This window comes from Mobula birostris, chromosome 8 (assembly GCF_030028105.1).
Source record: "Mobula birostris isolate sMobBir1 chromosome 8, sMobBir1.hap1, whole genome shotgun sequence".
Taxonomy (NCBI): Eukaryota; Metazoa; Chordata; class Chondrichthyes; order Myliobatiformes; family Myliobatidae; genus Mobula; species Mobula birostris.
In genome coordinates this window covers 61,950,895-61,968,095 of record NC_092377.1, presented here as the reverse complement: position 1 = coordinate 61,968,095, position 17,201 = coordinate 61,950,895, and the positions used below count along the sequence as shown (strand labels likewise).

The following is a 17,201-nucleotide window of genomic DNA, read 5'->3' as shown; positions in this document are numbered from 1 at the left end:
TGAATTTGCATTGAAATAAGGTTTTATAAAGTTGTGTGCTCATTCCCACAAGCTTAGATAGTCCTCCTACTTGGACTCCTGCAGTTTGCACTGGCATTGAACCTCGATCCCATGGGAAAAGATCCTATGACCCTGCTCTTCAAAAATGAGCCACTTAGGCTCACCATTCTTTTCAATAGAGAAGGAGAGCTACAGGGATTGCTGACTGCTTTGAAACATAAAATCAGCCCAATCTAAAGATTCCAGTGTCATTAATAAACTGTCGTGCAGCTGCTATTGTCATCCTGATCCTACATCCTTGAAGATTTATTAATTTACTCAATTTTTCCCACTTTCTTTGCTAGCTGTTCACTCGTTGGTCAGCTGACTTTTAATGTGCCACCTGAATCCCTTGGAGATGACAGTAGTAAATGCTGTCACTGGAAGTCCTCACACCCAGAAGCTTTGGCAAATTCCACTTACCATAAAAGACTATTCCCCCCCCCCACCCATCTTTATTTCTTCAAATATACATTTTAAAGTCATAAACAGAGCCTTCTCAATTATATTATGAATTTAAATGCACTTGCAAATTTCTCTTGATATTACAGTTTGTACTGCACACCAGATGGTGAATCTTTGGTATAAAAATAAATTCTTGCTGGCAAACTGATGTGTTTCTTTGATCTGTGATTTTTTTTGTGTATAATGTGAAAATTGTCTGGCATGATTTTGGTGATAGAGTAAAAACGTGTTATCAAAATGTATGTGGAATCATGTGTCACATCCTCTGATATTTTTATCTACTTGGATTACAAGATAACAGACCATTTGGTTTTTATGGAACAAAATGCCAGAAGAGCAGAATGTAACTTCCAAAACCCCGATGAAGGTTCTGGGATTCCATGCAAGAAAAACAAATTTAAACATGTCCATTCATCTTAAACCATCAGCTGTAATTAAAATGAAAACGCATTCCCTGAAACAGTGCAAGTGCCATAATTTGACATATTTGGTCACGGAAAGTTAGTTTATAGGTTGTGAAGCTAATGCAATATATTAAGGTATACTAACCAGAGTTTTATAATGGCAGTCACGCTGTATTGAGCAATTGTAAACAAATCACAAGATTCAAGAGAAAGATTTTGTCTTCAAAGAAAATTGTTACACCACACACAGGCCTGCATAATTTTTTTTCAAAATTCCTTAGACCTTCTCCGGTGTGCATTTTTAGTTTCAGGGCAATATGGGTGTCATCAGTACTTGTTTAATGTGGGAACTGCACAGTGAAGTAACCTTGCCAGTAGTTTCCTGTTGAAGGCAGAAGTGATTGAATTCCCCACACTGTAAAATTCTGGGTAATCCTACCAGCTCGGGGAAGGTCAACTCAACAACTGTCACACAGGAAGCTTCAAAGATAGAACTGTCAATAGTGACCCACATCTGTGTGAATTTGAGGGCTTTCTAATTAACTGAGGATCTGCAAATTGAAGCTGTGCTGTACTGCCATTCACTTCCAATGCTCTAAGTGTCGAGCTGCAGCTAATCATTACATCTAACAAACTCTGACTTCAGCAGCCCCTTGAAGACCAGATTGACTTTAAGGGAGCAAAATATGAAATGAATGATATTGAATCCTTTCCTCAGTAGCTAATTGAGTCTCCTGAGTTGGCTCATGATACCGTTTAATCCAACGATAAAAATGCAGTCCTGTGGGTAAAACAGATGCTACTACCCAACATTTAACTATGTTAGACCAGTTCTACATACTGGGCATTCTCATTTCTTGTAGAAATGGAATGCTGTTAACCTACAGTTTTATTTTTTTGCTGTTTAAAAGTCTGTATTCTGTATATAAGATATAACAGGTTGATGGAGCAATGTTAGCAGAGTTGCAGTATAGCATTAACCAGGATTAATCCAGATTGTACTAATGCTGCTTTACACGAGAGAGTTTGTTTGGTTTGAAGTTCCATTCATTCTTACAAATTTTTGCCATAAATACTGAATCAAACTTGAAATCAAATATCCTCTGGCAGATATTTTGATTGGCTTTGCAGACTTGGGAAAGTGCATAATATTGAATGCAATTCATTAATGTTTGTTGGGAAAGAAAGGCTGGAAACACTCAGCAGGTCGGGCAGCATCTGTGGAAAGAGAAACCATTAATTTTGCAGGTCAGAGAACCTTTATTTGAATGAGTCTGATCTAAGAATTTCCAGCATTTTTTTTTTGTGGTTTTTCAGATTCACCACATCTGCATTTATTTTTCTTTTTTGGTTTCCATTACTGTTTGGTCTACAGTTTTGGAGAAATGTTTATGAAGTTAAAATTCTTGCTATGCCCTGTAGATGAATAATCATTCAACACTTTGTCAGTGCTAGCATTATTTGTTGCAATATCCAGTCCAGGTGAATGTTTTGAGAGCCAGGTTTATTATCATGATTTGTACATCATGTAATTTGTTGCTTTGTGGCAGCAGTACAGTGTAAGGACAGAAAATCACCATAAATTATAGAATAAATACTACAAAATAATGAGGGTAATGTTCATGGACCATTCAGACATGTGATGACAGAGGGAAAGATGCTGTTTCTAAGATGATGAATGTGGGTCTTCAGGCTCCTGTACCTCCTCCCTGAAGGTAGCAATGAGAAGAGGGCATGCCCTGGATGGTGAGAATCTTTAGTGAAGCTGCTGCTGCCTTGAGGCACTGCCTCCTATAGAAGTCCTCATTGATGGGGAGGGTTGTGTCCGTGATGGAGCTGACTGTCTACAGCCCTCTGCGGCCTCTTGTGATCCTGTGCATTGGAATCTCCGTACCAGGCTGTGATGCAGCCAGTCAATGTGCTCTCCACTGTCCATCCACAGAAATTTGCAAGAGTCCTTGGAGACGTACAAAATCTTCTCAAGCACCTAACAAAATAGATCTGCTTCATGATTACATTAATACGTTAGGCCCTGGATGGATCTCACAAGATGCTGATACCCGGAAACTTGAAGCCACTCCCACTTTAAATATCCTTGTATTTTGGGGAAAGGAAAGGTCAAACTTGAAATAAGGAGCTTGTATAGTCAAGAAAATGGCAGTATTGTGATTTTCCTATTGGTTTCATGGTTGCCAAGACATGTAGAAGCATTCTTTTTTTTACTTAGAGATACAGCATAGAATAGGCCCTTCTGGTGCTTCGAGCTGACAAACCATATTTAGCGGTATTCCAATCATGGGGCAATTTACAATGACCTATTAATCTAGCTGGTAAGTCTTTGGACTGTGGGCGGAAACCGAAGGACCCAGAGAAAACCCACACATTCCACGGGGAGGACATATAGAGACTCCTTACAGAGGATGCTGGGATTGAACTGTGAACTCCGATGCCCCGAGCTGTAATAGCGTCGCGCTAACCACTACGCTACTGTGGTGCCCATTCTTGCTATTGCGTGCCCTGAATCCCTTCAGAAAGTAGAAGCTGCTCTTTTTGTTTGACAGCTTCTTGTGAACGGGTCAATTGAATTTATGTGGAAATGAGATTAAATCCATCCAAGGTAAGATACATTGACTACTAGTGTTAGTTTCACTGCTGGATTGCGGAATGTATTTTAAAACAATTTAAATTTTGTACATCTACTACTGTAATCAGCTTTTGACTCAACCCCAGGCTTTCCAGCGGATTACATGCTAAGAGACTGGCTATGTTTTGTTTCTCTTCATATCTCTCCTGAATGGACAAGTGGCGCCCCCTGTACAATGACTCTCCATGGCAAAGAGTGGAAATTCAGCTCATGGGGGAATCATGCATTGTGATAAGTTGTCGTACCGGTTTGCTGCCCCGTGTGACAGTTGTGTGGCTGAAGGTATCCTTGCACAGTCACGTTGTCTTAGCTCTTCCATCACCATCCTCTCTATCACCCTTTCACCTATATCATGTTGTCTCAAGTAAACATGAGAAAGAATGACAAACATCTGACAGAGAGATACAAGGTAATAATTCACACTCACAATTCTGCTGATGCTCATAAACCTCTTTCAGGGCTGTCGACACTAGGGGAAATGTTCAGAGTGGCATTTATAAACAGCGAGAGTGACATGGCTTGCAGACCCATTTAAACAAATGGAGCTGTGTTTATTTTTAAGGCTGACATTCATCAAAATAGGTCACAATTTTAAATCTAAATGAGTGATTGGCACTCAGAATGAGTGACATTTGACGGACTGAGCTTTAGATTTGCAACAGAGTATCTCAATTGGGTCTTGTACTTTGTGCCTTATTGTGAGCTATTGATTATCCAAAAGGCCCCAAAAAAGTTGGGAACAATGACATGAGCAAAGTTGGCTTATCAATACATTTGTTCTACCATTAAATGTATTTTGAATAATGCCAGGGTTTTCCATTTTTTATATTAACTGGTAGATTAACAATCATTAAGTGAAGAAATTGTATTTAAGATTACTTTTTATTCATTTTTCATTGCCTCCTCAGGCCCTACTTCCGTGACATTTAACGTCTTTGACTGGAAAACTTTTAAATTTAGATATATTTTCTGCTTGGCTAATTTAATTTCTGCATAATCCATCTTTGTTTTGACCTAATAGAAATAATTTGGTTTTAATTGTGTGCGGCTGGTAAAATGATTACTACCCATAATCTTTACTGTTGCAAATTCCAATTTTCAAAAGAAAACAAAATAGCTTCTCGGGTCAAGACGTTTTATTAGTCCATTAGCAATGTTGCATTGAAATGAAAGAGCAATTCCAAAAAAGGGATGTTGCATGAATTGCAAAACCCTTCCGTTGCCTGAAATAGGGAGTTGGTTCTACAATGGTTATTATCGTTACTACCCAATTAAAGCTGCTCATCCCCTGTAATGAAGTATTAGCCAGTGGAAAAGTTCTGGGGAAAATGCCTTCCCTGAGACAAATTTTACTAATTGCTTTGGTTTTTAATATCTTGTCCTATTTTTGCAGTGTGCTACATTAATAAAAAGTAAAAGCTGGATCCAAGACTTCTAATTTCATGAACAGTGAGGCTCTGACATAATGTAGAAACCATCACTTTCAACTTGCTGCATTTGTCTTGTTTGGAAAATGTTGCATTTTCAGATTTAATATTGCAACCTTATTTAATGAAATGCACACGTTGCGGTGGGGGGGGGGGAAGAAACGTGTCAAAATATGATTTTGATTAGAGCATCATGGAGTTCAGATTCTAATCTACAGGCCAGGATTAATTGTTGGTTAAATTTAGCCCTGAACAAGAGTAGTAATGTCAGTAATAACTAGGCCAGGAACAAACAGATTCCATATGTTTCTTTACATCATGCTAGTTTGGTATATAGTGTTTTTAAAACATTGAACTGAAGTGAACAATAACATGGACAATTTAAGCCTATATGCTGGTAAATAAAAGAGTTTTAGTATCCTCTAGAAGACAGCTGAAAACACTTTTTTGAGTTCTTTTTATGAAACAGTACTTGTCTGCTACTCTTGATGGTCTGTTTTCAACTTGAACATTCTCACAAGCTACTAGAAATCTTGATAAAACCAATTTTTCTTGAAGTGGCTCTTAGAAAGCAGGGATGTTTATGTGCCTTTCTTTTTGTTATGTGGGTAGTGCGATTCCTGGAACTGCTTAAACTAGAATAACTGGAAGAGTGATTGCAAGTAAAAATTCACAATTTAGTTTGTTTTTCTCTGTGAGCAGTGCTTATTTGTCAATCACTTTTTGTAATGTATTTATTTCAAGTGACTGTGATTAAAGTAAAACAGACATGGTTTTGGTATAAGTGTACTAACTAGTGAGTTTAAATATAATGGAGAGGGGAAAATAACTTTTGTAATGTCAAGGTGGTTGAACCTTTGATGCTGTCATACATTTGTTAACATCATTAGGGCAGAGCCATCAAAAGTGCTCTCCATATTGAAGAGTGTTGTTTTCAATGTAAAAGAAGGGTTAATTCAAGTAATTTAATTGTAATTCTCAATTAATGTGTCATAACTAACATCATTGAACTTGAGCCGGGAACCGTGTGGCTTTGTAGAGAGCACAAAGTTCATCAACACTCACAGGGGAATTTAAAACTCGGATTATCCCCCCCACCTCTGCTTTTTTTTACAGTTCTAAGAAAGGAAATTGGACTATTTTGCTGGCAAGCAGGGCGCAAAAGAATTCTGCTGCTTTTCCAGAGTCCTGGTTCAAGTTTTCACTCAAATACATTGGCCTAATCACAAATGTAAAACCTTCTGTGAACTAGCAGAATCAGGTCGAGCTTTAGAAAGTAATTATTTTATCACCTTGAATTTTTAAAAAAGAAGAACCCTGTCATAAAATTTTAAGAGTGGAAGCCAAGTTATCAGAAGAAAATTCACACTTCAATGTATTTGTTGAGATTTTTAATCACTAAAAATGAACAAAGTGCTGTATAGTCTGATTTTGCTATTTACAAAGTGCACAAAAACAGTTTTGTAACAAATATTTTAAATGTTTTGAAAGGTGTGTCATAGTTCTTTTCCAGCAAAATTCTTAATTTGTGTACTTTCCTCCAAGGGCTTCAAAGGCAGTTCTGTGGGTAGAATCAGCTTTCAGTGTAATATGTGTGTTTTTTAAACCAGCTGAAAAGACTTGCAATGGATTTAACAAGTACCTGATCTTTTACTCTGGTTTGGCTGATTTCAGATAAATTACAATCACAGTCACAGTCGCCGGATCCTTAGTGGTGCGTTGTGGCACAGTAGAGCCACTGCCTCATAGTATTAGAGACCTGGGCTGAGTTTGACCTCGGGTGCTGTCTCTGTGGAGTTTGCACCTTTCCCCTTCTACTGTGTAGGTTTCCTCCAGGTGCCTCGATTCCTCTCATAAGCTAATGATGTGCAGTTGGTAGGCAGGTTGTTGTAACTTGCACATAGTGTATGGGATAAGTGGTAGAATCTCAGTGAAGTTGATGGGAAGCAGGTGAAATGAAATAGGATTGTGTAATTGAGAAGTTGATGGTCACAACTGACCGGTTGGGCTGACAGGCCTGCTATGAACTATGTTGCCAAAACTTTGTTTTGCTGTCAAATCCCAAACCCTGACAAAAACACTTAGTAAGAGTTAAACTCATTGATTAAGCATACTTTGCACGTGGTTCTCACACTTGTAATTAAGAGCCCTGTAAAAATGTTTCTAAGTGGGCGGTATTTGTAGCATCTGAGAAGAGGGTGCTCCAATTAATCTTGATGCTGGTCTAGGCTGGAGAAAAGTTGATCACTCTTTCTCATTGTCCCTACTGGAAAGAGTATCTACTGTATGTCTGGTCAATGGACCAGGACAGCTTAAGGGCCTGTTGTGATGCTTCCTACATTTTCTCGAGAATGATAGCGGGAGAATGGAAAGTTATAGCTATGGAACCAAGTCATCAGGACTTTAAGGGAAACAAGAGAAGGATATGGAGAAAGAATGGAAATGGAAGGAATCAGCAAAAAGGAGAGAAATGATTTTTTTATTAAGACCAGGCTTAAGAAAAAGGTGCTGCTGCCTTGCAGCTTCATGGACCTGGATTCAGTCATGACATTGAGCCAGTGTGAGGTTTGCATGTTCTTTGCATGACTGTGTAAATTTCCATTCATTCTTTGTTTTTGCCCATCCCAAAGATGCGCTGTAGATTAATACTGTGTCGATAGGTGTCAAGAGTCATTTATGCCACACATGTGTAATGCAGCTGTGATAGCCACCTATCACCCCCTGACCTTCAATGGCATTATCTCACTGGATCCACTTTCAATATCCTAGGAGTTCCCATTGACCAGAAACTGAAATTGCAGTAGCATCTATATAATGGGTCTCCAGGAGCAGGTCAGAGGCTCACAATCCTGTGAGCTTAACACCCAAGGAAACACATTGTATCGAAAGGACAAGCAGATTGGCAGGGCAAGTAGGTAAAAAAAATGAAATCAATCCTTAGAATGAGGTGACATAGGATTAGAAGGTGTAGAATCATTGTGGGTAGAACTAAGAAACTGCAAGGGTAAGAAGAGCCTGATGGGAATAATATTCTGGCCTCCGATCTGTAGCGAAAATGTGGGCTGCAAATTACAAGAGATAGAAAAGCTATGTCAATAGGGCAATGTTAAATAATTAAGGGAGATTTCAATATACAGGTAGATTGGGAAAATCAACTTAGTGCTGGATCCCAAGAGGAGGAACTTGTAGGATGCCTACAAGATGGCTTTTTGGAGCAGCCTGTGGTTGAGTCCACTAGGGGATCAGCTATTCTGGATTGTTTATTGTACATTGAACTGAAATTCATTAGAGGAACCCTTGGGGGAGCGATGATCATAATATGGTAGAAATCACCCTGCAATTTGAGAGGGAGAAGCTGAAGTCGGGTGTATCAGTATTACAGTGGAGTAAAGGGAGTTATGGAGGCGTGACAGAGGAGCAAGGCAAAGTTGATTGGAAGGGCACACTAGCAGGGATGACGACAGAACAGCAAAGGCTGGAGTTTCTAGGAGCAATTTGGAAGGTGCAGGATAGATACATCCCAAAGAAGAAGAAGCATTCTAAAGGCAGGATGATGCAACTGTGGCTTTCAATGGAATTCAAAGCCAGCATAAAAGCCAAAGAGAAGGCATATAATCGAGTAAAAATTAGTGGGAAGTTAAAGGATTGAGAATTTTTTAAAAAACAACAGAAGGCAACTAAAAAAAGTCATAAAGAGGAAAAAGATGGAATATGAAGGTAAGCTGGCCAATAATATTATTGAGGATACCAAAAAGATCTAGTGCTTTCCGGGCATGTATGTCGAATACATTCTTCTCTGGCTTCCACCTGGGTACAGGTATCAATTACAACCAACATTTGATGATAAACTCTGCCATCTTCTTAGAAGTATCGTTTATATTTGATACCTGTACCCAAGTGGAAACCTGAGAAGAATTTATTTGTTATTTGAGGATACGAAAAGTTTCTTCAGATATCTAATGTGTAGAAAAAAAAGAGGCAAGAGTAGATATTGGACTACAGGAAAATGATGCTGGAGAGATAGTAATGTGGGACAAGCAAATAGTGGATGAACTGAATAAGTATTTTGCATCAGTCTTCACCATGGAAGACATGAACAGTATGCTGGAAGTTCAAGAGTGTCAGCAGGCAGAAGTGAGTGAAGTTGCCATTACTAGGGAGAAAGTGCTTGGAAAACTGAAAGGTCTGAAAATAGATAAATCACCTGGACTAGATATTTTACATGCAGACTTCTGAAAGAGGTGGCTGAAGAAATTGTGGAGGCATCTTTCAAGACTCAGTAAATTCTGTCATGGTTCTGGATGACTGGAAAACTACAAATGCCACTCCACTCTTCAAGAAAGGAGAGAGGCAGAAGAAAGGAAATTATAGGCCAATTAGTCTGACCACAGTGGTTGGGAAGTTGTTGGAGTTGACTGTTAAGGATGTGGTTTTGGGGTACTTGGAGGCACATGATAAAATAGGCCGATATCAGCAAGATTCCTTTAAGGGAAAATCTTGCCTGACAAATCTGTTGGAATACTTTAAAGAAATTACAGGCAGGATAGACAAAGGAGAATTGGTGGATGTTGTGTACTTGGATTTTCCAAAGTCCTTTGACAAGGTGCAGCACATGAGGTTGCTTAACAAGTTAGGAACCCATGGTACTACAGGAAAGATACTGGCAAGATTAGAGCATTGACTGATTGACAGGAGACAAAGAGTGGGAATAAAGGAAACCTTTTCTGGTTGGCTGTCACTGACTAGAGGTGATCAACAGAGGTCTTTGTTAGGACCGCTTTTTTTTTTACGTTATGTGTCAATGATTTGGATGATTGAATTGATGACTTTGCGAACAATACAAAGATAGGTGGAGGAGCAGGAATGCTACAGAAGGACTTAGTGTATGGTCATGCACTTTGGTGGATAAAAGGAAAGTATGGACTATTTTCTAAATGGAGAGAAAAGAGGACTAGAATCTAAATGAAAGGATGTAATGCTGAGGCTTTCTAATGCACTGGCAGGCCCTCATTTGGAGTATTGTGAGCAATTTTGAGTCCCTTATCTAAGAATGAATATGTTGACATTGGAGAGGTTTCAGAGGAGGTTCACGAGAATGATTCCAGGAATGAAAGGGTTACCATACGAGGACTGGTTGATGGCTCTAGACATGGACTTGCTGGAATTCAGAAGAATGAGGGAGGATCTCGTTGAAACCTATCGAATATTGAAAAGCCTTGATAGAGTGGATGTGGAGAGGATGTTTCCTGTGGTGGGGGAGTCTAGGACCAGAGGGCACAGCCTCAGAACAGAGGGATGTCCATTTAGAACAGAATGAGAAGGAATTTCTTCAGCCATACTGTGAAATTCATTGCCACAGGTGGATGTGGAGGCAAAGTCATATTTAAGGTAGAAGTTGATAGATTCTTGATTAGTCAGGACATGAGGGGTTATGGGGAGAAGGCAGGAGATTGAAGCTGAGAGGGAAATGGTTCAACCATGATGAAATGGCAGAGCAGACTTGATGGGTCAAATGGCTTGATTCTGCTCATAAATCTTATGGTTTTATTGTCTTTTTATGATAATAGGTCAGAGATTTAGGGTGATCTGAGGAAGAATTATTTTCAAAGTTCGAAGATCATCCAGTAGGTAGTTGAAATCTGGAACACACATCCTGAGGGGATGGTGAGGATAGGTTCTGACAGAAACAGTGTTAATACGAGAGCCCGAAATGCCGTAGCAAAGAAGGCTGTGGGCCAAGAGTTGGAAAATGGGGCTAGTATCGCTGGGTACCTGATGGCTGGCCATAGGCTTGGTAGACCACATTTATGACAGATGAAAGTCAATTTTAAATAACCACACAATCTGGGAAAGAAACTACTCCCATGGAGTTATCAAGTGCTCACTAAGACGAGGAGTGCACCTGGAACGTAACCAAGCAACACTAGTCTTTATTTAAACAAGTGGTCAGGTGAGGGTGCAGAGAAAGGAATTGTGTCACTTTGTTTGGGAGACCTCTTTCTGAGTTTCTGACATTGAGAAAGAAATGAGCTTCTAAGTGCTAAAACAATACGATCCAACCAGCAAAAAAGAAATGACAAAGTTATTCTCCTCCCAAGAGTTCCATGCCACTGGCAGATTCTTAAGAATTTTTCCACAAAAATGTTTTTTTTAAACATTTGTCTTTCCTGCTGCTGGTTCAGTGAATGAAGTACAGATGGGATCTGACAAGGAGTGTATTAACAGATGATGCACGAGCCCTGGGTAAAATTGGAACTTACAGCATAGAGAGAGAGACGGAGAGACAGGAGAGAGGGGGGGGGGGAATGGTTATTTCTTTGGAACTGTTGGTTTTTATGAAATTGGAACATTATAAAATGGAAATGGAGTTTCCTTGTTTTGGTGATTATGATGAGATTCTGAAACTCTTCAGAGGGTGTGCAGGCATCAGCATATTTCTGCCAATTTTAGTATCCCAAGGGAGTGGGACATTCCTGTGTGGTTTGACTTAGCTGGTGACCATTGAAACATTGTGGTCCATAATGAAGGGCTAGACAGAACGCAGTCATTGTTGCCCATTTACTTGTCAAAAGAAGAACGATATGTGGAGTAAATATTATTTCTTTGATATTTTTAGACTGTTGATGTGCCATTGGCAATGGGAATGAGGTAGTCTTTGCTGGCTTTGGAAAGCTGTAATGTAAAGCAGGTTGCCTCTATACGTAAATTTTGCCCATAGGCCAACATTCATGGATGAATATCAGAGCTTTAAAAACAAGTATTACTTTCTATAGGCTCTCTCACAGGACCACAAACCACATAAAGGCACTAAAAATGGGAAAGCTGCATTTAACACATTCCAACGTCATACGTAGCTATATAGAGCCTTAATAGTACTACATTATAAGTACTTTAACACAAAATCTCATGTCAGCATAGAAATGTACAATACCTTTGCTGTTAAGTTTTGTTTCTTGTTGAATATACTGCCAGTGAGTATCTATTAACCACATGGATGGTTGGGAATTGTTGGATTGACATAAGGGATAACCAAAGGTTCCTAGTGATACTGCACTTAAGATGTTTGCCTCATTAACCGATGAAATAGCCTTGAATTGAGCAGGAAACACATTGCAGCTCTCTGCTCAGACACTACTCTCCTGGAGGCTGAACTCAAATATATATGCGCCTTTAAACTGACTTAGAAGTATAATGAATTTATTGTAGGGCTGGGGAAAAATGTCAGACTGCTTTGAAGTAAATCGCCCCTTTTCCCCTCTATAGGTCAATCACAGCAGTTATGTTGACGGAGTAATAGAGGGGTCTGTAGCCTAACCTGCCTCACCCTCCTGATAGAAGAAAGAAGCCCAGTGGTAGATCCAAACTAGTCTGCTCCTGGCTGGTCACACTAAGTACAATTTCAAGACTGATAGTGGGCCAAATTTTGAAGTTTAAACATAGGGACTGATTTAAAAGGTTGATGGGGGCCTTTATGCTTTATGATAGCACATTTTAAAAGCCTAATGCTTTTGCTGAGCCAAAACATAAGTACATGAATGCAGCCACTGAACTGCAAGCAAAATGCAGTTAAACGAGCTTGACATGAATGAAATTAAACTCTGGTGATTAAGAAGCATAGAACTCTAGATAACTAATAGTAATTATTAGTTTCTTTCTGGTTCTTTACCGTTGAAATGTTTCTGTTAAATCACTGATATGGTTTTATGAAATTACGATTATACTGATTGTCCATATTTTTATGCCATGCTTTTACATGAAAATGTTACCACTGTTCTCTTGATCAAACCTCATTTAGCTAGGGAAAAAACCAGAAGGCCATGTTCGGTAATTGTAAGCTCACTAGCTTCTCAATTCAGTCAAATTCATGCAGATGAAATTCATGCTGCCCATGTGCATTTGTCAATTGGATGATTATATATTAAGCCTTTTTGCGGTTTAAATACAGACAGTCACACTTAATCACATTGTTCATCAATGCATATCACTAATATTTATCTGAGGCTCTGCAAGCTACTCTGATCTTTTCTTTTGTCTTGTAAAATATGCCACTTAATTGCAGGATATTCTGTTTAGTGTACATTTATATTCATGGATGTAGCCATCTCTACCAGATTTAATTTTACATTGTTTTTGTGCAATAAAACAGAAAATATTGCTGTGTAAATTTGAACCATTTCATCTTTCTCACTATTAAAGGCAACATTTACTTTCTCATATCCTCATCCCTGATCCCATAGTGATGCCAAACGGCATCATTACTGTATCTACTCAAGCTGTAGCAAATAATCTCATGGTAGCAGTGTGGAGTGAATGAACACATTCACAGACAAATTCATAGGTTAATAATATGTAGTAATTTTGGTTACAGGGTTTATTTCTTTTTGAAAGCCTCGCTAGTGAGTAACTATTAACCACATCATGGATGCAGAGTTGACATGTTGGTTTACCAGATGGATATTTGTTCAATTACCCTTTGAAATCCAATATGCTAGACTCATCTCACAAGTTGTGGACTCTCTTCCCAGTTATTGGTCACAAGGTAAATAGGGAAAACCAAAATAATGGAACCTCTCAGTTAAATATGAGGAGGGAATCTGTCGTTACCTTTCAGATACTTTTCGTGATATACTTTGTCAGTTTGAGGTCTGCCCTCCGTTGTCGTATACTGAAGCTGTGGGGGGCGGGGCTGAGGGTGGAGGAGTTCTGGCCGTCTCAGGTTTCTCCTACTGCCACTCTTATACCTACAGTACCAAGAGCAATCTGCCCCACTGAAGTATTTTACTGTACAACATCCCTTTGGAAAGGTTTAGCACCCCTGACCGTGACACCACCAAATGGGGACTGAGAGCAGGACATTCAGTGCCACACAACTCACTTATGTACATTATTGCAAAGGAGCCACCACTGTGCAGAAAACCTCAGAACAAAAGCTGCCTTTTATTTCCGGTTCTATATGGTCAGGTATACCATTTCCTCTGGGAAAGGGTTGGGACATTACTGTGCCCAAGACCTGCCTTTCCTTCCCTTAGGAATCTTGAGAGTCACTCATTCATCACATTTGTTTGGCTGAACACAGTCCTGGACCTCAAAGCTTCTGGGATATAAACCCTGAAGTACCTCCTATCAGCAAAGCAAAGTGACCCAATGACAACAACCTCAAATCTGCAGCTCTATAGTTTTCCCTTCCAGAAAGTAGACACCACACGAGAAGAATGAAATATGGGAGATTGATTTTGCAGCACTTGTTTTTCTTGAAACAAGTGTTTTGGGGAGATGACGTCTCAGAGGAGTCATAGCATCACAGCACCGAACCAGGCCTTTCAGCCCATTTAGTCTATGCCAAACTAATCTGCCTAGTTCCATCGACCTGCACCTGGACCATAGCCCTTCATACCCTATCTGTCCAGTACCTATCGAAATTCGTCTTCGCATGTTGAAATTGAACCTGAATCCACCACTCCCACTGGCAGCTCATCCACAGTCTCACCACCCTCTGAACAAATGTTCCCTCTCATGTTCCCTTTAAACAGTTTACCTTTCACTCTGCTAAAGTTGTCAGCCCCACTTAATTGCAGTGCTCAGCTTTCTGCCACTAGAGGTCACCAGAGTATGTATGGCGCTCACTAGCAGTATCTAGTGGAAAGACTTGAACATGACAACAATAAGGACCTGAGTTTGCCTGTTTATTTTGTCCATGGAGCTGAAGATTTGGAGCAATTAATTCCAAGTTAGAAATAGCAGATGGGAGGTAAGCTGCCATTCTGGGACTTTACTGATCAATCCCTCATAATACTGTTGGTGCTGGATGATTTCCATTTACGTTGTATGAGGAGTGTTTGACAAAAATAAGATGTTTCAACAGAATGTTGAGGATAGGCCTTATCTGTACTTTCATACTGAGAAAATTACCCATTTCAAAAATTTTGCATGGACCCTCTTAAAGATATTCCAATAAAAGGGCATGTAAATAGGTAAGATCTTTCTTTAGATACATTTCTCTACTCCTTTGCCACAATAAAATTTGGTAACATTTTTATGAGCAAAGGGCTGTGTGGTAACTAGGTAGGAAGGCACAGTGTCACCATACTCTGATGTGCTGAGGGCTGAACTACATGTTTGTACCTCTAGGCAATAAAGTACTGTAATCTATGTTATGCAGCTATTATTATAGATCTTGCTAATATGGCCCCCTGCTATTAATGTACTAAAGTGCCCAGTGATAGATATGTTATACTGTAATTTTTAAATGTTTAAAAAATATGAATTCAATACAGAGGTGTGTAAATAGAAATGTAATAGTGGTTTGCCCCACCATTCCCCATTCTGCTCACAGCTCATAATATTGTACCATGAAACTGCTAAGGTTATGATCTTCATGTCCCAGGAAACAAGAGCTGACTTTAGCACAAGCTCATCCTTCAGCCCAGTGTGGTGGAGTAGTGAAGTCTCCCTGTCTGAACACCCACATTTACCACAGTGATGGTGGCTTGCTGCAAAGTGTGTAACCCTGCTGATCAGGATGATCAGTCTTACAGGAAACACAAGTACAGTGAGAGTCCATTGCGAGATTTTCATGGCCAAGGCAGCATTGCCAGCTCACTGACAAAGAGATTCAATTTAATTCAACTGCCTCTAATATATCCCGCCAGCAAACCATCATTTCTAGCTCTCAAGATAACATAATCACCTACACCCCCAACCTTCTCCCCTGCACACCAACAGTCTGACTTCACAAGCCTTCCCCAGCACACTGAAACCACTGTCTCTGTACGGCCCAGTCTGTTTCCTGTCCATTGAAAGTTTTGTGACATTCCTCACCCCTGGCCATTCCTCACATTACTAATATATGTGTACACATATTGGCCATTTTATTAGGTATATATGCTTGTTAATGGAAATATCTAATCAGCCAATCATGTGGCAGCAACTCAATACATGGAAGCATGCAAGCATCGTCAGGAGATTTGGTTGTTGTTCAGACTAAACATCGGAACGGGGAAGAAATGTGATCCAAGTGACTTTGACTGTGGAATGATTATTGGTGCCAGATTAGGTGGTTTGAGTATCTCAGAAAGTACTGAGCTCCTGGGATTTTCACTCACAACAGTTTCTAGAGTTTACAGAGAATGATGAGGAAAACAAAAAACATCCAGTTCTGTGGGTGATAACACCTTGTTAATGAGAGAGGTCAGAAGACTGGTTCAAGCTGACAAGAAGGGGACAGTAACTCAAATAACAAGTTGAACGTTGAAGTGGATGGGCTACAACAGCAGAATAGCACATTCCTGCTCCTAGTAAAGTGGCCACTGAGTATATATACTGCCTATATTAATAACGTGAGGAATGGCAATAATGAGATAGCCACCCTACCTATCAAGTGGCTTAAATATACAAGGTGTGTTTGCCTGGGCTGGATATTTGAACTCTGTGGTTGCAATGCTGTGGTTGATATCCTCTCCATTTATAGTTTTACTCATTTAGTTCCTCTGTCAAGCAGAGAACATCTCAGAAAATATTCTGATGCAGTTTTAAATATCATAAGCTGCATAATAATGCCATTCAAATGCAATATAAACAATGGCCTGCATGTTGTGTACAACTACATATGGTGAAGGTCTAAAAGGCTAGAGGAGATGGAGATTGAGATAGTACTTAAATCAGCATGAAGTGAAAAAAAGATTTTTAGGGACAAAGCAAAAACGACTGAAATATTTACTGCAAATCTACATGAATAAATAATAGTAAGTTCATCCTAAATATTTTGTGGGGAATTTGGGAGAATACAGACTAAGTTAATCAAATGAATGTTTGTAATATTAATGCATTGTGCAAAGTGTTCCCTTTCTATCCGGATACTTCAAAAGAGAGACCACTGATCAAAAATTTCAAAAAAAGTGCCTCTGCCAACAATTCGTTGAGGGAGCTGGCGTCCAATTACAGTGGTTCTAACCCAGTTTTTTTTTTATTAAATTTGACTCAAGGAGATTAAATAATTTGAAAATTCACCAAAGCAGTACAAAATATAGGCTATTGCTACATGGAATAGGAAACAGGTGGCAACGCTTCATCCAGAGAGACAGGTCTACCTCCACTGTCCACTACAGGAGTCATCTTAATAGTGGGAAATGCATAAAGAATTTGAACAATGTAGATAATAAATTTAAGAAATGAATAAAATTTGTCAATGATATTTTTAGTGCTTAATATTGAAGTTGTGTACTA

The 17,201-nt window shown here is 39.3% G+C and overlaps 1 protein-coding gene across 5 annotated transcripts in view; it reads left to right on the top strand.

Moving 5' to 3' along the window:
* bcl11aa (BCL11 transcription factor A a) overlaps positions 1–17,201 on the top strand; it is a 181,280-nt gene that overhangs the window by 104,279 nt on the left and 59,800 nt on the right. Inside the window, exon 1 of one of the 5 annotated variants that reach the window (XM_072265278.1) lies at positions 14,661–14,727. The exons of the other annotated variants lie outside the window; for them this stretch is intronic. Within the exon in view, the coding sequence (XP_072121379.1) occupies positions 14,721–14,727 (7 nt within the window). The 5' untranslated portion in view covers positions 14,661–14,720. Of the gene's footprint in view, positions 1–14,660; positions 14,728–17,201 lie in introns of those variants that run through there. 5 annotated transcript variants of the gene reach the window in all.